At 40.9% G+C, this 26,198-nt stretch overlaps 4 protein-coding genes across 4 annotated transcripts; all 4 read left to right on the top strand.

Annotated features, from left to right (window-relative positions):
- Positions 1-1,987: 1,987 nt before the first annotated feature.
- Positions 1,988-2,920, top strand: LOC134100081 (olfactory receptor 52N5-like). Its single transcript, XM_062553129.1, has 2 exons — positions 1,988-2,327; positions 2,457-2,920. The coding sequence occupies exons 1-2, from the start codon at positions 1,988-1,990 to the stop codon at positions 2,918-2,920; spliced, it is 804 nt and encodes a 267-aa protein (XP_062409113.1).
- Positions 2,921-5,793: 2,873 nt separating this feature from the next.
- On the top strand, positions 5,794-6,726 carry LOC134100080 (olfactory receptor 52E2-like). Its single transcript, XM_062553128.1, has one exon. It carries the CDS (start codon positions 5,794-5,796, stop codon positions 6,724-6,726), a length of 933 nt encoding a protein of 310 aa, XP_062409112.1.
- Positions 6,727-12,680: 5,954 nt separating this feature from the next.
- LOC134100079 (olfactory receptor 5AP2-like) lies at positions 12,681-13,661 on the top strand. Its single transcript, XM_062553127.1, has 2 exons — positions 12,681-13,087; positions 13,193-13,661. The coding sequence occupies exons 1-2, from the start codon at positions 12,681-12,683 to the stop codon at positions 13,659-13,661; spliced, it is 876 nt and encodes a 291-aa protein (XP_062409111.1).
- A 9,774-nt stretch (positions 13,662-23,435) lies between these two features.
- LOC134100078 (olfactory receptor 52N1-like) lies at positions 23,436-24,443 on the top strand. Its single transcript, XM_062553126.1, has 2 exons — positions 23,436-23,842; positions 23,948-24,443. The coding sequence occupies exons 1-2, from the start codon at positions 23,436-23,438 to the stop codon at positions 24,441-24,443; spliced, it is 903 nt and encodes a 300-aa protein (XP_062409110.1).
- The last annotated feature ends 1,755 nt before the right edge of the window (positions 24,444-26,198 follow it).

Raw genomic sequence — 26,198 nt, 5'->3', positions numbered from 1 at the left:
TAACGTTTTTTTCTTCAGTTGTAAAAACGTTAGGGGAACGTTATTTGTTTTGACAACCTGGAGATAACGTTCTCTAAACGTTATTAGTAGGTTGCTGAAAAACGAACCATAGGGGAACCAAAAGCTAACGTTAGTGAAAGTTAGCAGAACGTTAATTGTTTGCTGGGAATGCAACAGAATCCGGCCATGGTCGCGACGCATTGCATGTTGCATCGTGAGGCTCTTACTGCTAAAACGATGCCTCCAGACCTGACGGATGTCTTAAATCAAGTGGTAAAAATTGTCAATTAGCCTACGTCAAATCACGTCCCCTTCAGACACGATTATTCACTGCCCTCTGCAGTGAAATGGGCTCAGAACACCAGGGTCTCTTACTCCACACCGAGGTCAGGTGGTTATCCAGGGGGAGAACACTAGCCCGTGTTTATGAATTAAGAGAAGAGCTGCGGGCGTTTGCGAGGGACCATGAACTTCCTTTCAAAGACAAAATTAATGATGATTTTTGGTGGCTTCAGCTCGCTTACTTAGCTGACATTTTTGGCCACATGAATGAGCTAAATGCGAGAATGCAGGGGCGGAACGAAACTGTTCTGTCTGCAACAGACAAAATCAATGGATTTAGGGCCAAATTAGGTCAGTGGCGTCAAAGAGTGGCAAAAAAAACCATTGATATGTTTCCACTGACAGCTACAAATCCTACTGACAAGTCTGCAGTGTTTTTTGATTCAGTCTCCGCACATTTATCTGCCCTGGAGAAACGATTTGAGACCTATTTCCCTCACAAAAAAGAGGAATTTGATTGGGTTCGAGATCCATTTCACTCTCTTGCCACTGAATCAGCGGCAAGATGCCTGTCATCAAGGGGACAGGATGAGCTTGCTGAATTGCAAATGGACCGAACACTGAAGTTGCAATACAGTGAAGTGTCTTTGGACACATTTTGGCTGCGTGTGGGTCAGGAATATCCATCTCTCTCAGAGAAAGCGATAAATGTGCTGATCCAATTCCCCACCTCCTACCTCTGTGAACTGGCTTTCTCGTCTCTCACGTACATCAAAAATAAGCTGAGGCAAAGGCTGTCAGTTGAACAGGACCTCCGCGTTGCACTGTCCACAATCACTCCTCGCATTAGCAAACTCTGCAGTCAGAGACAGGCACATGTGTCCCATTAAATTGATAAGTTGTCTGGACTGGAGACAACCAGTATAACTATTTTGTGAATTTGATTAAGTTTTGAATTTTATTGTTGTATTAAGTTTTGCTGATATTTTGTTACTGCCAGCCAATTTCTCAATTCTTACCTGGCTGTGATATAGTTGTGAGAGGGACAGAGGGTAATTGTCTGTTCATATGTTCACCATTTATATGTTCAGCATTTATTCAAACATTCAATTAAATTAGTTGAGTGAGAGTACTGTTCATTTGAATAAAACAAAATGAGATATCAACTTCACCTTATCGTAATGCCTATAATAAAAGCAGTTATGGTGTATCCAACATATCACAAGGTTAAATAAAATGGCATGCTGTACAAATATGGCACAAAGGAGGTTGAGAGTAAAAAGTAAAAAATAGGGGTGCCTTGGATGGAGAGAGATATGTTTAGGGGTGCCGTAAGCCAGAAAAGTTTGGGAACCACTGCTCTATGCGGTGCATCTAGTTTCTATTTGTTTGCTTATTTGTTTTTCTTGCCTCCTCCTCCTGCAATCTCTCAGTGGATCTTAGTTTTTTGTGTGTTTGTGTGTGTGATGGGGTTGGCCTTCTGAGGATTTGAAATTGTTGAGATTGCCATTGATAGGATATACAGTAGGATATAAGCAGTTCTGCAAGACAAGTGAAAGAAGTTGGGATTTCCATCTGTTCTAACTGAGGGTAAGATATGCACTTCTCACATAATGTAAATGTGCACAAACAATAACTGTTTGAAGAGATAAAACAAACAATGTCTGGATCTGATTCTGTATCCACAGTTGGCCAGGGAACAAGGATGGAAAACATGTCCACTGTCAGTGACATTCTTGTGCTGGAAGAATTAGGACACCCTGAATCATTTGCAGATGTTGTATTTTACACTCTACTCTTTGTCTATATTGCACTGCTGATAACCAATATTGGTGTTCTTCTTATAATCATCAGAGAGAGAAGCTTACACCAACCCATGTACTTCCTATATTGCAACTTGTCAGTCAATGATGTCCTTGCTAACACTGTTTTACTACCTCAACTGTTGTTTGACATTTTTACTAAAAACAGGTTCATTTCTTATAATGCGTGTGTTTCACAGATATATTTTACTCATACTTTTGCTTCAGCATCACACACTATACTGATCATAATGGCTATTGATAGGTATGTGGCTATATGTCATCCGTTGCGATACAATGCAATAATGACAGCTAAGGCAGTTACAGCCTTGTCTGTATCAGCCTGGGGTTTTGTAATTGTAATGGTCGGTATACTAGTGGGCCTCACAGTCAGGTTGTCTCGCTGTAGATCACTTATTCCAAATTTTTATTGTGACAACGCCTCCCTGTTCAAGCTATCTTGTGAAGATGTGTCTATTAATAATATCTATGGACTGTTCTACACTGTGGTACTATTTTCCTCCTCAATGGGGACTGTTGCTGTCACATACATTAGAATTGGTGTCACATGCCTGACTAAGAAAAATGCAGAACTCAATAGCAAAGCCATTCAAACATGTGCAAGTCATTTAGTCTTGTATTTGATCATGTTACTGTCTGGATACATTATTGTCATCATGCATCGGTTTCCAAAAGAACGTTTTTTACGAAAGTTAATGGCTATTCTTTTTCATATCATACCTGGCCATTTAAATCCAATTATTTATGGCCTACAGACTAAACATTTAAAACAGAAAATTGTGCAACTATTTCAAAGGAAAAGAACTCACAGTTAGGATAATAACTCACATTTTGTGTCTTTTGCACTGAGCCCAGCGGCAACCACATCAAAAGATTTTGGGGCATTTCCTCAACCAAAAGCAAAAGTGGGGAGCGAAGCGTCTGCCACGTGCAATGTGAAATCCCCTGGTCAGCTAATTAGAATCCATTAAATGTTAGCCATCACATTCACCAACATGAGAGACACATTCCTCATTATTGATCACATAAAATCTTATAATTATCTTTACAGTTATTGTTTCTGGTATGAATGGCCCTTTAGACTATATGTGTGAACCTTTCTTTTCTTGTTGAGATAATTAAATAAATATGTAATAATTGTAATATTTTGTCATTGCATTACATAATTTTGTGAATGTCAGCATATAGCTCGCTTTGTAATAAAGTTGAAAGCAGATTTCAATTAATCCAGTGGTTCCCAAACTGCAGAACGCCACCCCATGTTGGGTGGCATCCAAAACGTGTATAGCATTGGGCCCGTTCAGGAGCATGACACCGCCAAACTATTACCTGTTATTTTCCCCATTCATTTTCTACTAGTGCAGTGCCCGTAAACAATGTTTTCCAAGAAACTTGTTGCCAAATGACGTTGATGCAGGTATCATGCTAGATTGTGATTATGTAGAATCAAGCCTGTGCAGTTAGTAGAGCTTTTTACTGTCTTTGCGAAGTAAAAAAAGTGAAGGGGAAAGGCGTTTGAGTTGCAGCTAATGGCAATATTAGACACATTACATACCCATGCATTTTTGCTGTTGTTGGGAAATTATAGCCTAAAGCTAAACCATGGCCTAAAAGCTGACCTAGGCAATGCCAGTGCTATGAACTCGGAAGTGATGTTTGAATGAATGTTATAGCCGATGTCCAGATAGTCAAGAACGGCTGTTTTAAATGCAAATTTTAACAGAATGCTACCGACGTGTGTGTCGGCATTGCAAGATCAGCAACCTGATCAGGCAACAGAACCGCTAGGCAACCACGGTTGTTGATGAGTAGCCTATGCAACGTTGACTTTAACAGCCTGCTTACCAACATGGGTGCATGTGTGTCGGACTCAGCATGTTTATCTAACATTAACAATCTTGAAACGGTCCGTTGTTTACGTGAGACATCGAAATTTCCATGAATAGCAACACATGAGTTTGTCAGCGAAATGTGCTTTTTTGTTTCTATGACCAAACTTTGCACTGCACTCATGCATGTCATTAGTAAGACAAGTGGCAAATTTTAGGTCAGTTGGATGAGTGGTTCGAGAGTTATGCGTGGAACACACAGACAGACAGATGGACAGAGTGACACACAGACAGACATTTCTTGCATTAATAGATAGATGAGTGAGGGCCTAGAGCATGTTTTGTTGTTCGCTGTTTGCTCACCACCCGCCTCGCTTCAATAGGGTTCTACATTCTATAGTTCTTCTGACACGCTATGTGGATATATTGCGATGGGAGATACATATGTGATAGCAAGTCAGTGCATGGACAATGGACAAAATCTCAATCAGGCCGCCACAACAATGAGCTAGAGCTACTCAAGGTGTTTCTCGCTACGAAACATTTCTCACTGCGACTGACAAGCTGCCTTGTCTTAATCATAACATACAATACAGTCACAGTAACTGACATAAATCACCATGTTGCTCTCCACCTGACACAAATGCGCACAACACATCTGCTGAGCAAAATGAACTGTAGCGCAGACCTCTTGTCCAGAGGTGGCCCTGTGGCCACCAAATGGATGAATTCATGAAAGGGTATGGTTGGTCAGGTGGACCTATTTGTGTTGATTGAGAACATCCACTGTTGGTTGTGGTTATCAGTGTTGATTAGGCTTGACTAATGACTACAATCACAATGATCAGGGATTCCCATCATTACTTCCCACAAACTGGGACTAGGATGGCATCCAGTAGCCACAACGTTGTGGATTTAATTTATCACTGACACTGCTGTGCATGTTCCCTTCATCTAAGCACGTCGGGCACGTAATTATGAGTTGCTCCAATCTGTAATGGTCAATTGATAGTTCAGACAACAAGTTTCGCTTGACAAAAAATTGATGATGAGACAAAAAATTGTGGCTTCTAGGGTGTCGCAGAGCTTGTTGCATACATCACAAAATTTGAAACGGCAGACATTGTCATTGTATCTAATGTATGTTGCCATGGTCATGGTGTAGGCCTTTACTTTTGTTTTGTGGTGAAATATAACATTCATATCCAAGGGTTCTTAGAAAGTTGACGTTCTATTCGACAAGTTTTTTCTGGGGCTAGACTATGAAAGCCTACAGCTCTGTGACATCTGTCAGCAACATTTTGTTTTTGTCGGGTGACATTTGTGGCCTGAACAATACATTGACCTTGAGTCTATTTGGATTCAAATGTTAGTTGAATAAATTAATAAAATGGACAAAAAGAGTTGCCATTTTGAAAACGCTGACCTGTGGGATGTACTGTAGGGCGGTGCAGTGGTCACCCAGTGAGATACTGTAGATCATTGTCATTATGTTGGTCTCTTTGGTGTTCCAGAGACGGCCTCAGATTTGTGTTTGTCCTGCCTCCTCCTCCTCCTGCAATCTCTCAGTGGATCTTTGTTTTTTTTTTGTGTGTGATGGGGAGGGGGGGCGGTTGTCAGAGAACTTGGGATTGTTGAGATTGCCAACAATAGGATATAAGTAGTTCTGCAAGACAGGCGAGAGAAGTTGGGTCTGCCGTCTATTGTTACTATGCTATGAGTTTCCCATTCCTAATGCTATCCAAATATCAAATCAAAACATTATTATCAGCATACAGTATAATAGAAATCTGTGCACAAAAATAACTGTATGAGAAGAAAAATAATTGTCTGGATCTGATACTGGCCAGGGAACAAGGATGGAAAACATGTCCACTGTCAGTGACATTCTTGTGCTGGAAGAATTAGGACACCCTGAATCATTTGCAGATCTTGTATTTTACACTCTACTCTTTGTCTATATTGCACTGCTGATAACCAACTTTTGTGTTCTTGTTATCATCATTAGAGAGAAAAGCTTACACCAACCCATGTACTTGTTATTTTGCAACTTGTCAGTCAATGATGTCCTTAATAACACAGTTATACTACCTCAACTGTTGTTTGACATGGTTACTAAAAACAGGTTGATTTCTTATAATGCGTGTGCTTCACAGATATTTTTTAACCATACGTTTGCCTCAGCATCACACACTATATTGATCATAATGGCTATTGATAGGTATGTGGCTATATGCAATCCACTGCGATACAATTCAATAATGACAGCTAAGGCAGTTGCAGTCTTGTCTGTATCAGCCTGGGCTTTTGCCATTGTATTTGTCAGTGTACTAGTGGGCCTCACATTCAGGTTGTCTCTCTGTAGATCACGTATTCCAAATTTTTATTGTAACAATGCCTCTTTGTTCAAGTTATCTTGTGAAGATGTGTCTATTAATAATATCTATGGACTGTTCTACACTGTGGTACTATTGTCCTCCTCAATGGGGACTATTGCTGTCACATACATTAGAATTGGTGTCAAATGCCTGACTAAGAAAAATGCAGAACTCAACAGCAAAGCCATCCAAACATGTACAAGTCATTTAGTCTTGTATCTGATATTGTTGTTCTCTGGATTCATTATTGTTATCATGCATCGGTTTCCAGAAGATCGCTTTTTAAGAAAACTCATGGCTATCATTTGTCTTGTTATACCTGCCCATTTGAATCCAATTATTTATGGACTACAGACTAAACATTTAAAACTGAAAATTTTGCAACTATTTCAGAGGAAGATAAGTCACAGTTAGTACAATAACTCACATTGTGTCTGTTAAATATTTCACATAGGCCTATTTGAGGATAAAGCAATTGGCGATTATTGAACCAGTTGAAATATAATATAATAATATAATGTAAATGTTATTATACATAAATGTAGAATGTTGTGATTGCAAATGGTGAAAGTGTTTGAACCTTTCTTTTTTTCGGAGTTGATTGAGTAAAGATGCAATATTGTCATGTTTTTCTTTGCACAATGTTACATGATTTTATGAATGTGAGCAAATACCATGCTTTGTTTATTTAAAATTGAAAGAGCATTTAAATCTTCAACTTAATTACTTCAATCAGTTAGATTTTCCCTTTCCGATAAATAATTATCCATACAACTGTAGGCTTGAAATCTTCAAAGAAATGAATTGAAGATTACGATATTAAAATCATTAGGGTGCATCACAAAGATTGTTGCTCCATTAACCTTATCCACCCTCATTCACCTTCACCTCCCTCATTTCATACTTAAGACTACACACTGAGATGGGCAGGTTTGGGAAAGCCTCCTGTCTTAGCAAATTGGAGGGCCTTCAGATGAAAAGGCACCGTTTCCAGGTATAAAATCCTCTTTTGGTGATTAATGGTAATCTCTATGACTATAAGGAAAAATCCAACCTTGAAGGGAAGCAAATTTATTCAGAGATCTCATTAAGAAATATATGTTGACACAAAACCACATTGTTGGAACCCCTGGTAGATTGTATAGAACAGGGATGGGCAACTTTCATGACTAAGAGGGCCACATTTTTTTATCATCACCATCAGAGGGCCAAATGTGGGCGCGCACTTCCGCACATCTGATGCTGCAAAATAATTCTGAATAAGAATGAAATATGTCAATTTTCATGCTCAAATGCATATTTTACATAGACTCCCTAACAACAAATACAAATATTTTACAGCCAGTGATAAGTATTATTTTCAGTGCAAAGGGCTCACATAAATCACCATTCAATGATGGCACAGAATTGAAAGACAATGGCCCATCATGAAGTGCAACAAGCCTCATATTCAATGCATTTATGCTCCCACTCCATTTTTAAGAATTTATAGACATTCCCTAACGTCCATAATGAGAGTAGGCCTACAGATGTAACATGTAACATCCATCACATCTGTACTCTCATCCAACGCCAAAAAGTAAGCTACAGTAGGCCTACTTGCAGTCATGCATGCTTTGTCTCAGCTCCCCCCCTCGACATTATCAGAATGTCAACAATTATGCGCGTCACCGTGCGTCGGGACAAATATACCGTTTCGAAGTTTTTACCTCCACTACGCACCCAAACAATTTCGCCATCTGATATAGCCTCTTTGCTTTGGCAAGCTCAAGCGAAACAGCAAAAGACGGATTCCTGTGTAGTTCTGGCAATTAGTCGCTATTGTTAGTGTAGGCTAGCCTACTTTTGATTTGAGGTCGGCTACGTGTGTGTAGGGCAGGCTACTTCTGATAACTTTTCGCAAGGTGTTGTAATGTAGTGGCGACTGAAGTTTAAATCTTTCATGGCTGATATAGTTTCTAGCAAAACTTGACATGGGTTTGCCTTACCATTCTATGAACAGACACTGCTTCCGATTTTGACTGAAAGGTAGCCTACGGTTTTCTAAATGAGTTTTCTACTTTTCTTCTATGTGTGCACTGTTTTTCCTCAGCGATGGTAAAGGTCCGAGGGCCCGAGATGGTTTGCATAGGAGGCGCTATCTATTGGCGAACAGTATAATTACAATGACGGTGCGGTAAAAAAAAAAAAAAAAGAAAAAGAAACACGCATTTTTAATCACAGTAAAAATGATCATCCGCGGGCCGCACTGAGTGAGGAGGCGGGCCGCATGCGGCCCGCGGGCCGCCAGTTGCCCATCCCTGGTATAGAACAATGTAACAGAAACATTTTTCCATTCACATCTTTAAGTTAAAGAGTGTGAACTTTCAGACTTTCTTTTTCACTAAGGTATGAAAATAAAATTAGAGAATATGCTAAAAAGAAATGCCCATATTTCCCATGAAAACCATAAATACAAGCTTCTAATCAACTGGAAATATAGAACAATATTGTCTGGAATCATGCTCTCAGTGCTCTCGAGAACTGTCCTGTAATGGGAGTGCTGGCGGTCACAGGCCCCAAACTAAGAAAGGCTCTGAAGACCTGCTGAGGAGGCTGAGCAGGGAAGCTATTGGCTTTGGTTAAGAAGGAACGACCAGGCGGGAGAAAGCAAGGGTCCTAGGGTCAGCTGCAGGGGTGGCAGGGAGATGTAGCTCCCTCCATGACCTGCGCTCCCAGATATTCATTGCCACTTGGTATGAATATGCATTACAATCGTTAGCCCTTATATTGTTAGCCTTTTAAATTGTTTCTGACTAATTGGAAAGTGGCTCACATTCACAGGCGTGTGTGAAGTGGATCACAGTCAAGTGCCTCCAATGTATGCAATGAGGTGTGTATATGTGTATGTGTGTGTGAGTGTGTGTGTGGGGGGGGGGGGGTGCAAGTGTAAATGTGTGTGCTATAACCTAAATTACTGTGACCAGCGCTGCGTCATCAGGATCAACCTCCGGGCTCTGGTGGACAGCCTGAAGGCCTTCCCCTACTCCGGCCTTGTTAGCCTAACGATAAATAGGCTATTGGTGAATGAATGATCGCCACCTAGTTAATGCCAAGTCTTTTAACCAACTCCTGTGCCTCTATTTCTCTCTCTCTCTCTCTCTCTCTCTCTTTTCTTTCTTTCTTCCGGACAGTCAAGGATAAATTTCCAGCACCCAGAACAGACCATTGTAGAGTGGGGCTGCAGTGAGCATCATGACGAATAAACACATGCTGTGCTCTGCCAACCTGGCAAAAGCTGTGAATGTGGCATGCCGTGCTGGGAGGTAGGCACTGGCCTGGGCACCATAAAGGTGCATCTGCTGACCAGCAGACCATGGGTGGGTAACATCAGGCAAGAAATCACCAGATACAGAGGCAGAGGCTGCCCATATACCAACTTGGCCACGGAAAAAAAGAGATCCTCTTTGGGAGGCAGCACGCAGACCTAACATCACCCAAGGCAAACGATCCACCTAGCTCTCGTCACGGAGGCTCACCTGCAACGCGGGTTTCAGTGTGTGGTGAAAACGCTCACACAGTCCATTGGCTTGCGAGCTGTAGTGCAGTGTGGTCACGCTCTATGGCTGCTGGTCAGGGGTGTGATTTTTCAGTTTTTAAATGGGATTCCTTTTATTTTCGGACTGAAAATGAGCCTCTTGTAAATCATGCAGATCCACAGACTCTATCATCCACGTCTTTATGGACCTTGCTTTGAGCACTGGTGCACAGTCATGTTGGAACAGGAAGGGGCCATCCCCGAGCTGGGCTTGGCCCCTTAGTTCCAATGAAAGGAACTCTGAATGCTACAGCAATAACCAAGAGATTTTGGACAATTCCACGCTCACAACTTTGTGGGAACAGTTTGGATGGCCACTTCCTGTTTCAACATGACAGTGCACCAGTGCACAAAGCAAGGTCCATAAAGACATGGATCTCAGAGTTTGGTGTGGATGTACTTGACTAGCCTGGACAGAGTGCTGACTTCAACCCGATAGAACACCTTTGGGATGAATTAGAGCAGAGACTGAGAGCCAGTCGCCTCATCCAACATCAGAGTGTGACCTCACAAATGCACTTCTGGAAGAATGGGCAAAAAATCCCATGAATACACTCCTAAACCTTATGGAAAGCCTTCCCAGAAAAGTTGAAGCTGTTATAGCAACATCACATTAAGCCCGTGACGTTCATGGATGCAAAACCTTTTGGATTAAGAATAGGATGCCACTTAAAGGAGAATTCCGGTGTGATATTGACTTAAAGTGTGTTGAAACATGATACCGAGTGTGAGCGTTTGTCTCAGAGCTGATCTCGACCTGCCCCCTGCACTCAGAAATCTGCCGCTAGTTTGCCGATGCTACCAACAGGTTTTCAATGGGGGTGCCTTGGGCATCGGCTTAGCCATGCAAATAAATCATTGTTTTACACCATTTATGAGGCTCAAAGTAGCTCCACACTTTATTGGTAGACTTCTGAGGGCCCTGACGTTTAAAACGAGACATCGAGAACTTTGAAAAAGCACTGGTGGTTTACTCACATGACGGTTTATTCAGGCAGTCACTTCCAAAAGTTTACCGTTTGCCGCCATCTTGAATTTAGTCATTTTATGTGTCATTTTATAAACGAACCTCACATTTTCCAGTAGCCATATATTTGTGGATTTGAACAAAGTCCCGTTTGGTTCTTAGCAGGAGCATCTACTGCCTTCAAAATATTTTCTTTAGCCTACTCTGCGCTCGGAGTTTGGTGCTAGGCTGTGAACTCGCGGCATCGTTGTGAAACTAAAATTCCACTGGAGCTCCATGCGGATTTTACTGTGGATTGTACACACAGCCTTACAAATGTTTACTGCTCTTCGAGTCACGGTAAACTGTCATTTCTGTTACATAACCCATTTATATTTATATTTATTTCGTTTTTATTAGGGACCATGTGCAATTTCAAACATAAATGTTGCCATTTCATGTATTGTACCAGAGTTAGCCTAACCTGACTCTCGCCAGATCCTTGTAGTTCGCTGAGCTTCACACAAGGATCTGGGACTTCTTGATACGAGATGTATTTCTGAAGGCGGGGCCTTGTAAAAAATCCTTGCATGTGATTTGATAAACCACTTGTCCATTATCTTGAATGACGTGCTAGGCTACTTCAAGCTCTTGCCAAACCCGGTCGGAAGAAGAGTGAAAACATCCTTGCCACCAATAAATGCCTTCAAAACCATTCTCTGTTCATCTTTTAAAGAATGAATACTCGATAGATTCGACAAAACGGTTGAAATAGCACAATCAGTGTCAGCACAAGACTCCTCGCTGCGTGCCGCGATTGAATCACTTCGGCGCTACGTCACATCTATGAAATCCCCTTCGGCGCTCCTGATTGGTTCATTATTTTTTGCTCCCTGGAAGGAGTTTGCATTGCCCTCAAGCCCAGACCCTTGTGTGGAGCTCAGCGAAACGCCTCTGGTGGAGCATGGCGGAAGTGGCTAGAGTTAGCCTGGGGCTAATTTTCATCTGCAGTCATAATTAGATACACGTATGTTGTCTGTGCCATGTGTTTATTTAGGAATCCACCGTCTTGGTTTGTATAGAAATTAATATTAAGTGAAATACAAACGGACAATAAGTGGTGACTGACTTCGATAGCACAGCATAGGAAAGAGATACGCGACTTTCTGCTTATCCTGATTGAAAAGGTGTGGTAATGGTGACGTTTTCACAACCGAGGGCGTGTCGAGGTGTAATGCGGAGAGGCTAATGGCCTGACAGTGTGAACGCAAAGGTGAGGCTTGTGGACCTGGCCTATTAGCACCAGTTTGGCTCGAAATTAGCCTGGCCCAAGCTGGCCCGACGGTCTGAAGCAGGCTATTCTCACTTTAACTACATTCTGATGGCCTACAAAGACAGCCTGACAGTGGAGCTACACCAGATGCGTAACTGAAGCGTTCCGTTCGCGACGCGTATGTTGCAGCAGTTAATAATCACTATGATCAATGGAAGTAGCTACACTAGACGCGACAGTGGCGCGTACATTCGAAAAAAATAGACCCATCTTCTAAAATGGATTTTACACGTCGCGAACGGAGCGCTTCAGTTACGCGTCTGGTGTAGCTCCCCTGTGAGACTCCTCATACAATCTCTTAGGGGATGGGCGGGGGGTTGCTGTCAGAGAATATGGGATTGCCAACAATAGGATATAAATGCATCTCTCAACACGAGAAGTTGGGTCTGCCATCTATTCTCAATAAGGGTAAGCTATGAGTTTCTCACTCCTATAATGATATCCAAATCAAATATCATTTCAGCACATAATATTAATCTGTGCACAGAAATAACTATGAATGTATGAGAGCAATGTCTGGATCTGATTCTGTATCCACAGTTGGCCAGGGAACAAGGATGGAAAACATGTCCACTGTCAGTGACATTCTTGTGCTGGAAGAATTAGGACACCCTGAATCATTAGCAGATGTTGTATTTTACACACTACTCTTTGTCTATATTGGATTGCTGATAACCAATTGTGGTGTTCTTGTTATCATCATTAGAGAGAAAAGCTTACACCAACCCATGTACTTGCTATTTTGCAACTTGTCAGCGAATGATATCCTTGCTAACAGTGTTATACTACCTCAACTGTTGTTTGACATGGTTACTAAAAACAGGTTCATTTCTTATAATGCGTGTGCTTCACAGGTATTTTTTGCCCACACTTTTGCCTCAGCATCACACACTATACTGATCATAATGGCTATTGATAGGTATGTGGCTATATGCAATCCATTGCGATACAATGCAATAATGACAGCTAGAGCAGTTGCAGTCTTGTCTGTATCAGCCTGGGGTTTTGTCATTGTATTAGTCAGTATGCTAGTGGGCCTCACATACAGGTTGTCTCGCTGTAGATCACTTATTCCAAATTTTTATTGTGACAACGCCTCCCTGTTCAAGCTATCTTGTGAAGATGTGTCTATTAATAATATCTATGGACTGTTCTACACTGTGGTACTATTTTCCTCCTCAATGGGGACTGTTGCTGTCACATACATTAGAATTGCTGTTGCATGCAGGACTAAGAAAAATGCAGAACTCAACAACAAAGCCATTCAAACATGTGCAAGTCATTTAGTCTTGTATCTGATAATGTTACTGTCCGGATACATTGTTATCATCATGCATCGGTTTCCAGAAGAACGCTTTTTAAGAAAGTTAATGGCTGTTCTTTTTCATGTTGTACCTGCCCATTTAAATCCAGTTATTTATGGACTACAGACTAAACATTTAAGACAGAAGATTTTGCAACTATTTCAAAGGAAAATAACTCAGTCAGGATAATATCTCACATAGTTTCTCTCTGTCTTTTGTAGGGCTGTGCAATTAATCGAATTAATCGATTTATCGTGATTATGACTTATGACTCCCCTTGAGAGCTAATCAGAATCCATCAAATCTTAGCTATCACATTCACTAACATGAGAGAGACATTCCTCATTATTGATCACATAGAATCTTATAATTATAGCTATCTTTATAGTTATTGTTGCTGGTGTGAATTGCCCTTTAGACTATGTGTGAAACTTTCTTCACTTTCTTCACTTCCTTGCTGTAGCCTATGTCCAGTTGCTGTATGTTCAGTTGCTGTATGTTGCTGTATGTCCAGTTGCTGTATGTCTAGCTGCTGTATGTCCATTTGCTGTATGTCCAGTCAATGTGTCTGTGAGAAATGTGTCTGTTTATCCTGTGTTTTGGTGAGCCGAAGACAATTTTCCACCTAGGTGGACAATTAAAGACTTATTCTATTCTATTCTATTCTTTTTTTGTTGAGGCAATTAGGTAAAGATGTAATAACTGTAATATTTTGTCATTGCATTACAAGATTTTGTGAATGTCCGCAAATACTACGCTTTGTAATAAAGTTGAAAGAGCAGATATGAATTCACTTTAATCCAGTGGTCCCCAGACTACAAATATCAGACTCACATTCTGACTAGGATCGTGGTGTACTGGCTTGTGACCGGAGGGTTGCCGGTTTGATCCCCGACCAGGCCACCATGGCTGAAGTGCCCTTGAGCAAGGTACCTAACCCCTCACTGCTCCCCGAGCGCCGCTGGTTGGGCAGGCAGCTCACTGCTCTGGGTTAGTGTGTGATTCACCTCACTGTGTGTGTGCTGTGTGTGTTCACTAATTCGGTTAAAATTGGGTTAAATGCAGAGAAACGAATTTCCCTCACGGGATCTAAAAAGTATATATTCTATTCTATTCTTCTATTCTATTATCACGCTTATTATACGGCAATAAGAAAAAAGGGAGACAAAATAAATAAGATTTATTGCAGTTTAATAGCTTCCGATCTACTTGCGGAGTGAAAAACCTGTTGCCATTGGCAGCGGTCATTATACTTTTGGAGCGGTCATTATACAAAAATAACTGACCTCAGAACGTTGGGGAGGCCCATTCAAAGTGAATGGGAGCTCCCTCAGCATTCCAGAGAGTCGTATAATATATATATAATATATATATATATAGTGTTTTAAATAAAGACAAGCTTTTTCTACACCTTGTTAAAAAAAATCATTCACATTATATGTAAGGTTATGTACATAAACAAAGGAACAATCCACCGCTTTTTCATATTAAACTACGTTATTCCCTTAACTAAGATGAGTTGATACAGTACCTGATACAGTTGATACAATACCTAAAGGCTCTGGCACACAGTGCTACTTTGAAGGCACTTAGCTAGCCCAGTTCATTCATTAGGATCCAAACAGAGATGAAGTTAGAAGCGACCAGACACCTTCATGTTTTCCCTATTAAAATACAGCTCCACGAGTGTTGGAAGAGTGGGTGATAAACAAGGCAGATTTGGTCTCCATAACTACAGATAACGCAACCAACATGATCAAGGCCTTTGACCAGTTCCCAGATCTGTGGCTTGGATGCTTCGGTCACAATTTGAACCTGGCCATCTCAAAGGCTTTGAAAATTCAGAGAGCTGAAACAGCAGTCAAGGCCTGTCGTCATCTTGTCCAAGCCTTCTCACGGGGCTGGAAGAGAAAGAGAGCACTGACAGAAAAACAAGCTGCCCTCAACCTGCCACAGAAGAGCCTAATCCATGATGTCGTGACCCGATGGGGATCTACATACAAGATGCTTGAACGGTTCCTCAGCCAGCAGCAGGCAGTCTGTGCTACACTGGCTGCAGAAAGGGGAGTTTGGCATCTGATGCCAAAGGATGCTGACATAAATGTCATGGAGCAGCTCTGCCAGCTCCTTGAACCTCTGAGTAAATTTACCGATGCTCTTGGCTCAGAGACACGGGTCACTTTATCAGCCGTTAAGCCAGTCCTTGACCACATCACTGGGGATATCCTGGAGGAAAATGATGAGGATCCAGCCCTGACCAAGCAAATGAAACTGGTCATGAGAGAGGACCTAAACAAGAGGTACACACAGAAGGCACAGGATGTCATGCAAATGTCTTGTTTCATTGACCCCAGATTCAAAACCAACTTTTTAGATGAGCCTCCCAATGCCATAATTGAGAGCTGTGTCCAGGAGGCTTTGAAGCTGACACCTGTTCAAGTCAGGCAGGAACCAGAAAGCACCAGCAGTACGTCCACAGCAGTACCTGAAGGGAAAGGCCTGGCTGGGTTTGTAAAAAAGATAACGTCAACAAGGCAGCAGAGATCTGAAGAGGGTTCAGTTCCAGCCACCCCTGAAAACACAGTGAAGGAGGAGATCAGGGTCTACACATCTCTGCCATCCATTCGAGCTGAGGATGATCCACTGGTGTGGTGGAGGGGCCATGCATCGGAGCTAGGGATGGCGAAAACTACAAATTTTCTTGACCGACCACCGAGCCCCATTAGCCGGTTGAAACCGGTTAACTGATTCGTTTAAAATATGCTACGCTATTTGAAATAACAGCCACGCAATTTCGCAACTCTGTTGCATCTCTCTGTCCCCCGCTCACACACAGCCCCGGCGCCGTCCTTTCACTCACGTCACTTTTTTTAAAGTCCCCTACAGCGCGAATCATGAGTCCCGCAAACCAAGGAGCTTGCAAGTAAGTGGAGGACAGATAGTTTCGAAATGGTTTGGGTACAAGGTGATCGCGTTGCAAATAAAGGCGTTTGTCTAGCGTTAGAAGCTAATTTGAAAAAGAAATTGCCGCGGCTCATTTAAGAAAATGACAGCTCCGAAGAGACGGCGCTTAGTTAGAGGAAGTGCTAACAATAATAAAGAATGATCATCATCATTACCTTATTTGTTACGATTGATGACCCTTCCTGAAATGTATATGTAATGTATTTCCAAATCTAAGCCCATCTTATGCGGAAAGTTGCCAGATTGCAACACGAACCAATGGATAAACAGGCACCTCCAGATTGCAAAAGACGCGTCAGCCAAGGCAGAGCGCTCAAACCTTGTGCCAAATGCTTTTATTGGTTTATTAAGTAGCCTAGCCTACAAGCAGGCGAGTTATGAAAATTTTGTGTGAGGTATGTTATTATGTTAACTTCACACAAAAAAGATCTTGGAATGAGATGGCTATAGCTGTAGTAGCACTTAGTCCACTGTCTATAGGCTAATAGCCTAATTTAGAGATCGTTTTTTTTTTCTTTCTTTTTAACCGACTAGCGAAAACTTTGATCGGTTGACGTGGATACGGTCAACCATCGGTCAAACAGTCACCGGTTAACATCCCTAATCGGAGCTGCCTCATCTTGCCAGGATTGCAAGAAAGCTTTTGTGCATCCCAGCAACCAGTGTTCCTTCAGAGAGAATATTCAGTGCCAGCGGGTACATCGTTTCCCCTCTTAGATCACAACTTAAACCAACCAAAGTAAATATGTTGACATTTTTACATTTTAATCTCCAGTGAATAGAGATCCGTACAGGATGCTAGATCAGTAGCATCGTATTGTTGATGATGGAGAATATACAATCAGTTCTGTTCCATTGATTTGTTTACATATTTCTTTATTATTATTATTATTATTATTTTATTGTCATCAAGACTTGAACATTTGGATTTGATTGCATATGCTTGTAGTTATTTTTGTAATTTGTTTACAGTGGCTATTTATTATAAATTCATAATACACTTTTGTGTTATTTATTTAAGGTTGAGTTTAAAGTGTACATGTAAACTTGCACAATGGTTCGTTTTCCTTACAAATAAGCTGCTAACAGTTTTATATTTTGATGAAGAAAATATCTATATAATTAGTGGTATTTATTTGACTTGTTTACACATTGTTCTTTATGTCTTAGCTTGAATGTTTGGATTTGTATCATTTAAACCTGCACTACTGGAAATGTTTCTGACAAATACAGTAAGCCGTTTATATGCTGAACCCTTGTTCCTTTGATGTTAAATGTTGATGTTTTTGATAAGATTTTTCAATATAATAAACACTGTTGCACTTTTTTCAGCTTGTGTAGGCCTATCAGTGCTTTCAGAACAGTTTGAACACACTTTTAAAAATACCACGATAATACCGAAAACCGTGATTATTTTGGTCACTAAAACCGTGAGGTCAAATTTTCATACCGTTACATCCCTAGCCAAGTCGAAGTGCTCCCAAGTGCTAGTCCGCCACACATTATAGTTCTCCTTCTTACCCGCTTATAAAAGCGCCAAGTTTTATTTTGTCTCACCATACTTGGTCGTGTGACTACTCGTGGAACTGTTTTTTAATAGGGAAAATGTGGACGGGTTTGGTTTCTTCTAACTTAATCTCTGTTTGGATCCTAATGAATGAACTGGGCTAGCTATGTGCTATCAAAGTAGCACAGCACAGCTAGTGAGTGCACGCATTGAAACGCGATAGGTTTGTATCAACTCGTCTTAGTTAAGGGAATAACGCAGTTTAACATGAAAAAACGGTGGAGTGTTCCTTTAAGCACACCAGTGCAACCAACGCGAAAGGTTAGTCTGGAGCCCTGCATCTAAACGCTATAAAGACATAACTCAGGCAGTGGCATATTACATAGCCAAGGACATGCTTCCTTGCCTACAATCAGAGAAAGTTTAAAGCTACATTGTGTCGTTTTTTTGGGTTGATCCTTTCAAAAATATGTCCCTAATCATGTGTAATTTCCACCAACAAATCAAAGTATTTTCGTAAGTGTAGAATCTGCAATTCAGAATACATCCGACCGATTTGTCTGTATGACGATAGCAGAGAATGCCTAATAGGTGGAGAACGACCACTCGCTAAATACATCCACATGGTACTGCAACTAGAGGGCGATCGCGAGCAAGTGGAGAATGAATGGAGGTGAATGGAGTTTCTCCTAAAATCCACTTCTCTGGATATAATTTTTTGTGTAGAAATCGGAATATTGCATGCGAAAGGGGGGGTTAAAGAAAATACACACGGCTGAGTATTAGATTTTTAAAGTCCCTTAACTGTTCTAAAAAGCCTTTCAAACTTGTCAATGATGTCATTTATTAGCAGGATGCTAATGTGTTATGGGCAACAACGACCAAGCCTGTGAGAAACCAAAGGTCCATAAGTAATTGTTCATTCAACTTTTGACCTATAACCCATATTGAGCTTGCAGAAACTAAAATCCAATCTTCGATTTTTCAATGACAATCAGGTGAAACAGACCAATTTAGCCGTCTAGCCCCATCAGTGTTGGGCAAGTTATTTCAAAAACGTAATACATTATGTATTACTTGTCACTGCCATTTCAAAGTAATGTGTTACACTACAATATTACTGTCTCTGAATTGTAAAGCATTACACTACTGCATTACTTTTGAGTTACTTTCATATAAACTTTAATATATATACAGTATACACTCAGTATATACTCAGTATAAGTCTCCTTACTTCCTGAGGTTCAAGTGGCATCGCGGAATGGGATAATTCAGCTGCTTTATATAGTCTCCCCTCGTCCTCAGTTTGCTTTCATTTTACTCACGTAATGTTAGCGTGGTATCGCGTTTCGTGAAATTACGTGTGCTATTGCGTGAGGTAAATCTTTTGGTTTCGCACATAAAGTGCACTTACTATGTCCCATCCTCATATCTTTGTCTCTAACAAACTGAAAGTAATAAAAGTATGTCCATCTTGAACATGTCCTGTCCGAAGTCGAGCCTGCTTCAGCTTCAGCCATCTTTTACAAGTAAGAAAAAAACATTCTAGGCCCAGGCGCGTAGGAACGTAGTAAGCATTGGGGGGGACAAGAATGAGGTCCCTTGCCGAATTTTTTTTATATTAATAAATAAAGGGGGCGAATTATAAGTCACATAAGAGATAAAAAACCTATTGCTGAAGTTTTAATGGCCCTCTGTTAGATGCCGCTTTGAAAACATGTATTTTAGTCTTTTTCTTAACCTATTTTTGGAACTGGGAAGAACATCTGCACATAGGCTATTCAGAACACATTTCTTCCCTGAAAACGCACACAGCTAGTCTTTAGGACAACTTAAAGGGATAATCCGGAGTGAAATGCACTTTAGATCAATTTTTCGGACTATTGGGAGTACATACGTTGAGTTGACACCAAAATCATGTCATTCGGATGTATTTTGAGAAAGTCCAGAATGAATTTAATCGAGTCAGTACCTTTCCGGAAATGTTAGTAAAGTGTTGTTGAAGCGTTGCGCAGCTGCCGCAGCGACATTTCCGGAAGGTACTGACTCGATTAAATTCATTCTGGACTCTCTATCCGACCACATAAAGACGTGGGGATACTTCGGTTTGGCTTTAGGGACCCTCTACTCACTACCACGTAAGTGTAGTGTTGGCTGGAACAGTAGAAGAGGTATAAAAATAGCGTTTTGTAGTGGCGAAAGGACCTGCCCCGGTCACTTACAGGCTAACGAGTTTTGGCTAAAAACTGTGAACTCGAACTTTCTCAAAATACATCCGAATGACATGATTTTGGTGTCAACTCAACGTATGTACTCCCAATAGTCCGAAAAATTGATCTAAAGTGCATTTCACTCCGGATTATCCCTTTAAACTGACTCCCCCAATGCTTCCCTTTACATGGTTGCATAAACGTTGCTTAAATGAAAATATGTTTCTTCTTCTTGACTTTTCATATGCCATCTAAGTAAGTTTTATGTCAGCTGACAGATGGATGCGCGTTTTGGGCACAATGAATGGGTTTGCCCTTAGTTTAAATGGAGACGCAGGGAGAGCGTGCTGTGGCTATTGTTCTGTATGCAGCCAGCTCAACAAAGTAACGTGGTTAGAAGATTCCTGTATGCTGCATTGTGACCATTTCCTTGTGGGTTTTTCTCATTGGAATACAGCTAATGAACGCGAAAGCTGAGATTGCCTTGCGCATCAGTGTTGGAACGATACTCAACAAACTGTGAGATAAACATTGTTTTTCGTGTCTGGGAGATCTCGTTGTCGTTTTTGACTGTCGGCTTCTTATGTTTATTGTTTGGACGTATGGACACTGAACTTTGAGGGGGTGTTTGTTTGTGCATTATGAAGCTTTGTGTTAATTAGTATGTGTCGGGCCTTCGCCTCAGCGCGTAAGTTGCGCGCTAGGTGGCCACGAACGAACTCATTGCTTAATTTGTGACGAAATACAGTGAGTAGCCTATTCATCTTTTATTTGTGTTTTTTTCCATTTGTTATATTATTGCATGTTTGACGTAGTTTGTAAACAGGCATTCTGCCCGTTTATCTTAAGTCAACCGAGGCCTTCGGTTGCTCATATCCGCCCGTAACCTTATGTACGTCGTGAGAACTGTGTAGATTATAATAAGAGGCAAGTTGTTACACATTTAATTTTAAAAGCATAGCCTATAATAGGATGAACAAAGTGTATGGACTTGCTAAATCCAGGTAACCAGATAATTAGGTTATGTGCCACGTCAAGTGATAGGCCTATACATTTAAAAGCGACAGCCGTAAGACTAACTTATTTAGGCTATCGTAGACTACTGTATTCACCCACAGGCTATCCTCTTAACTATTTCGAAAAGAATGAAAGAAGGCCGTAAACTAAATATTTGGACTGAGAGAGTAGCCTACATAAGCTTTCAGACACTCAAGGTGAGGAAGTGCTCCATGCTGCATTATTGAGACGGGCTTCGTTTCGGGAAACATTCTTAAAGGAGTCATAGAACGCATTTTTTGACCATTACAAATTGATCTTTGAGCCTAAATAATGTCATATGTAAATTTGTGGGGCTGAAAACGCCCCAGGAGCACTGCTAGATCGCCTAATACAAGGTCATAAATAAGCCTTGCAATGAAACAGTTTGTTTTTCCCGCCCACTCAGCAAGACCATGAATATTCAAATGAGATGCGCGCTGATTGGTCTATTGGCCGATATGTCCTGAAAGTTGATTGGCTCAATCCACCGGTCTGAAGCTAGAGCAAAGTGAAACTACGTTTACTGCTGGTAAATAAAGCCAAAGTCTTTGATAAAGCTATCAACAATGGATTTAAATAAGGAATACAGCCGTACATGTATAAACCGAGTCAGAAGAAGGTTCTGACGAAGATGAAGTGCAGCAGATTCCCCAACAGAATGAATGTGTTAGATTGGTAAGTTTTATCAGTACATTTCTTAGTATAGTAACTCTCCAAAGTTAGCTGTAATAACGCTAGCATTACAACGTCTCTGCCATAGACCACATATCTAGATACTAGCATCGTAAGAGCAGTTTAACAAGAATTATTAATCGAAGGTATGCAAATGAGAGGGGCCGAGGGGTGTATCTAAAGGGGGATGGGCGCCTATTACGTGTTATCTGAGCTCTGTTCAGATTGGAGCATTTCAACACGGCTGTTTCTATTTCCCAATTTGCATACGAAAGCAGGCGGGGGACGCGGTAAAGTCTTTGGTGTTGTCCTTTGGACACTGCTCGCAGCCTAAATTCAACAGTAACAAGGTGAATGTGGTTTTGAATTCTAGGACTCCTTTAAAACACAATGTGAAAGACCTCCGATGCGCACCGATAGCTTTAGTTATGGGGCCTTAACTCAGGAGGATATAATTGAGCTAAGTAATCAACAACATCTGTACTTTGCAGCGTTTTTCTTTCGGGAGGGGGTCCAACATTGGGGGTGTCCCGACCCCCCCGGTTCCTACACGCCTGTCTAGGCCTACATATGAGCGGATTGTTTCTCCTCTACTGATCTCGCGTGGCGATAGTATTTAACAAAACACCACTTAATTGCAATGTAACTGCGTTACTGACCTTTGTACCGAGTAAAATATTACCCATTTCGTTTTTGAAATGCCTTACATTACCGCGTTACAGCAAAAAGCAATACATTACAGTAATAACATTACTTTTGTAATTCGTTACTGCCAACACTGAGCCCCATAGACCCCCATTGTTTGATCACTTGCTCGTGATCGCCCCTAGCGGAACTGCAACGGGAACTGTAGGTACAATGGAGTTAATAGCGAGTGGACCGGCTCTCCCTAAATGGGCTCTGACGATAGCCATAGCCAAGCGATAGCCATAGCAAAGCATATTTATTTTTCATATTTTCCGACTTATTATGCGTAGCCGCGGCGCAAATACCTTACAGTTTGTGAGAAAGCGTCAGAAACGGAGGAAACGACTATATTCGAGTTTTTTCTTTGCAGCGATGTCAACGCGCATGACACAGCAACGGGCCTGGCGCACGCGTTGAATCAATCAATCACTTCCGTCGCTCAGAATTACGTTGCAATTGTTTGTCGCAGTGCAAATGAGGAAAGGGGTACGTTGATCCTATTCAAATGGTTCGACTGTTCAGATTGAGTCATATCCGATAGTAAGTGATATTGAAACCACCTTCGTATGTGGTGCGAATCAGCATTGGAAAAATCGCATTTCATGCGGTTTTGTGCCGTTCAAACTACCCCCAATTCAAGCTAGATACAATCCAGATAAGCAAAAAATCGGATTTCGACTGCCAGTATGAACTAAGCCAAAGACTCCTCCTCAGTGTGTTTGGGGATCTGGGGGGGGGGGGGGGGGCTAATAATAGGATATAAATAGTCTTAACACAGGTGAGAGAAGTTAGGATTGCCATCTATTGTCACTAAGGGTAAGATATGAGTTTCTCACTCCTAATGATATCCAAATCAAATAACATTTTCATGGATGTATGAGAGCAATGTCTGGATCTGATTCTGTATCCACAGCTGGCCAGGGAACAAGGATGGAAAACATGTCCACTGTCAGTGACATTCTTGTGCTGGAAGAATTAGGACACCCTGAATCATTTGCAGATGTTGTATTCTATACTCTACTCTTTGTCTATATTACACTGCTGATAACCAATTTTGGTGTTCTTGTTATCATCATCAGAGAGAAAAGCTTACACCAACCCATGTACTTGCTATATTGCAACTTGTCAGTGAATGATATCCTTGGTAACACTGTTATACTACCTCAACTGTTGTTTGACATGGTAACTAAAAACAGGTTGATTTCTTATAATGCGTGTGCTTCACAGATATTTTTTACTCATACTTTTGCTTCAGCATCACACACTATACTGATCATAATGGCTATTGATAGGTATGTGGCTATATGCAATCCATTGCGATACAATTCAATAATGACAGCTAAGGCAATTGCAGTCTTGTCTGTGTCTGCATGGAGTTTTGTCATTGTATTTGTCAGTGTACTAGTGGGCCTCACAATTAGGTTATCTCACTGTAGATCACTTGTTCCAAATTTTTATTGTGACAATGCCTCCCTATTCAAGTTATCTTGTGAAGATGTGTCTATTAATAATATCTATGGACTGTTCTACACTGTGGTAATATTGTCCTCCTCAATGGGGACTGTTGCTGTCACATACATTAGAATTGGTGTCACATGCCTGACTAAGAAAAATGCAGAGCTCAACAGCAAAGCCATCCAAACATGTGCAAGTCATTTAGTCTTGTATCTGATATTGTTGTTCTCTGGATTCATTATTGTCATCATGCATCGGTTTCCAGATTCTCGCTTTTTAAGAAAACTCATGGCTATTCTTTTTCTTACCGTTCCTGCCAATTTAAATCCAATTATTTATGGCCTACAGACTAAACATTTAAGATTGAAAATTTTGCAAATATTTAAAAGAAAAATCACACCTGAGGATCATGCAATTGTTAACCATAGAAACAACTGAAATGTAATGCAATGTATGTTATAATACATTATTGTATAATGTTGTGATTGCAACTGGCGCAATTGTTTTAAATATAAAGTTGGTAGGTAGTGCAGATCCTGTGATGACTGTATAATACTGGATGTGTGAACCTTTCATTTCCTTCCTGAGGTAATTGAATAAAGATGTAATATTTTTTCTTTGCATAATGTTACATGAATTTATGAGCCTCAGTAAATACCACCTTTTGTAATGAAATTGAAAGAGCAGATTTGAATCTATACTTTTATCAGGCATGTCTTGTTGCTTTATCAATAATCGTATGCATACTATGCTTTTAATCTTCAAATTAATGAATTGTTTGGACGATATTAAAACCAAATGCTCTGTTAAAGTCATCAACCTTTATTAAAGGGACACTTCACCGATTAGCTTTAAGCTTTGTATCTGTAGAAAACCAGTCATGTTTTTGAATGGTCGTGCATCATTCCCTCAGTTTGCCTTAAGATGGGAGAAATACGGATTTCAATGAAGCCCATGAATAGGGCTTCCTGCTTTCAATGATGTAAAATGATGATTTTTACCATTGAAAGCAGGAAGTCCAACATTGAAATCTGTTTTTCTCCCATCTCAAGGCAAACTGAGGGAATGATGCACGACCATTCAAAAACATGACTGGTTTTCTAAAGATACAAAGCTTAATGCTAATCGGTGAAGTGTCCCTTTAAGAGTGCCGTCATCAGCCACAACTGTCACTACAAACAGAGCTACACTCTGTAACAGAGTGAGGTGGGCTGGTTTGAGAAAGGCCTCTTGTCTTAGCGAGTAAGAGGGCCTTCAGATGTGGATGATGTGTAGATTCATAATTTGTTGAAAAAGAAATCCTCGATGGCAGCTGCTTTTCATAATATCAATTTATCTGCGCCAATGAAGCTGTAGACTGACACAGTTTCAAATATAGTAGAGAGACTTGCATAACAATACCTGTCGCCATTAGAAACTAATCAGAGACAGGAGAAATACAATATGTTGCTGCTTGACAGTAGTGCAGGAGTATGGATGAAAGTAGGCTGAAGGATGATGACTTCTCATCAAGTTAAAACTGAAGGTGCACAGTAAGTAAGCTCCAACATCCAAATGGGGTGATTATGACGGGGTTTTCCCTATTTAACAATGTAGCCTCACTGATAAGGTAATGTGGGAAACTATGCCACCTTGTGACACTGTAAATGGAAAAAAACATTATCAGCATCATATCTGTATCAGCATATTAAGCACAAGATTTGATACTGGAATATTCATTTGTAACGTTCTGTGTAACCTACATGTATTTGGATTGAGGCCTTCTGCTAACATCGAGCGATTGGCTGCTTCACTTAGAAGTGGCACTCAAGCTTAATACAGCCCTCAGAAGTGCTTAGCTGGAAAAGTGCTTAAGTCAGTGGCAGAATGCGCACAAGAGTTGTATACAGTATAAGAAACAATCCCCCCAAAGTGCTTTACTGGCTCCATGGTGCATAAATGACAGACTCAGTGTTTCCCTTAGAAATGTTTTTAGCAGCGATGCTACAGGCAGTCAAATGTCCCCATCCACCCACCCCACCCCACCCCACCCCACCCCACCCCTGAGATAACTTTTTAAAATATTTAAGCATTTAAATGCATTAATCTGGTGCACTTTGAAAAGAAAATCAGAGGTTAGACTTCTGATATCCACCCCATTATTGAGCAGGCCCCATATATTCTCTCAAAGCTTAACATCTCAATTTAATCATA

Source organism: Sardina pilchardus, chromosome 13, assembly GCF_963854185.1.
Source record: "Sardina pilchardus chromosome 13, fSarPil1.1, whole genome shotgun sequence".
NCBI lineage: Eukaryota > Metazoa > Chordata > Actinopteri > Clupeiformes > Clupeidae > Sardina > Sardina pilchardus.
Note: the sequence above shows the minus strand (reverse complement) of the source record. Positions and strands in the feature narration are given on the sequence as shown.

Bases quoted from the DNA above. Each gene is read 5' to 3' on its own strand.
- LOC134100081 (XM_062553129.1), top strand. From the start codon at position 1,988: ATGGAAAACATGTCCACTGTCAGTGACATTCTTGTGCTGGAAGAATTA. The intron at 2,328-2,456 runs TGATCATAATGG...TAATGGTCGGTA, and splicing joins TTCAGCATCACACACTATAC to TACTAGTGGGCCTCACAGTC.
- LOC134100080 (XM_062553128.1), top strand. From the start codon at position 5,794: ATGGAAAACATGTCCACTGTCAGTGACATTCTTGTGCTGGAAGAATTA.
- LOC134100079 (XM_062553127.1), top strand. From the start codon at position 12,681: ATGTCTGGATCTGATTCTGTATCCACAGTTGGCCAGGGAACAAGGATG. The intron at 13,088-13,192 runs GTATGTGGCTAT...TGTATTAGTCAG, and splicing joins ATCATAATGGCTATTGATAG to TATGCTAGTGGGCCTCACAT.
- LOC134100078 (XM_062553126.1), top strand. From the start codon at position 23,436: ATGTCTGGATCTGATTCTGTATCCACAGCTGGCCAGGGAACAAGGATG. The intron at 23,843-23,947 runs GTATGTGGCTAT...TGTATTTGTCAG, and splicing joins ATCATAATGGCTATTGATAG to TGTACTAGTGGGCCTCACAA.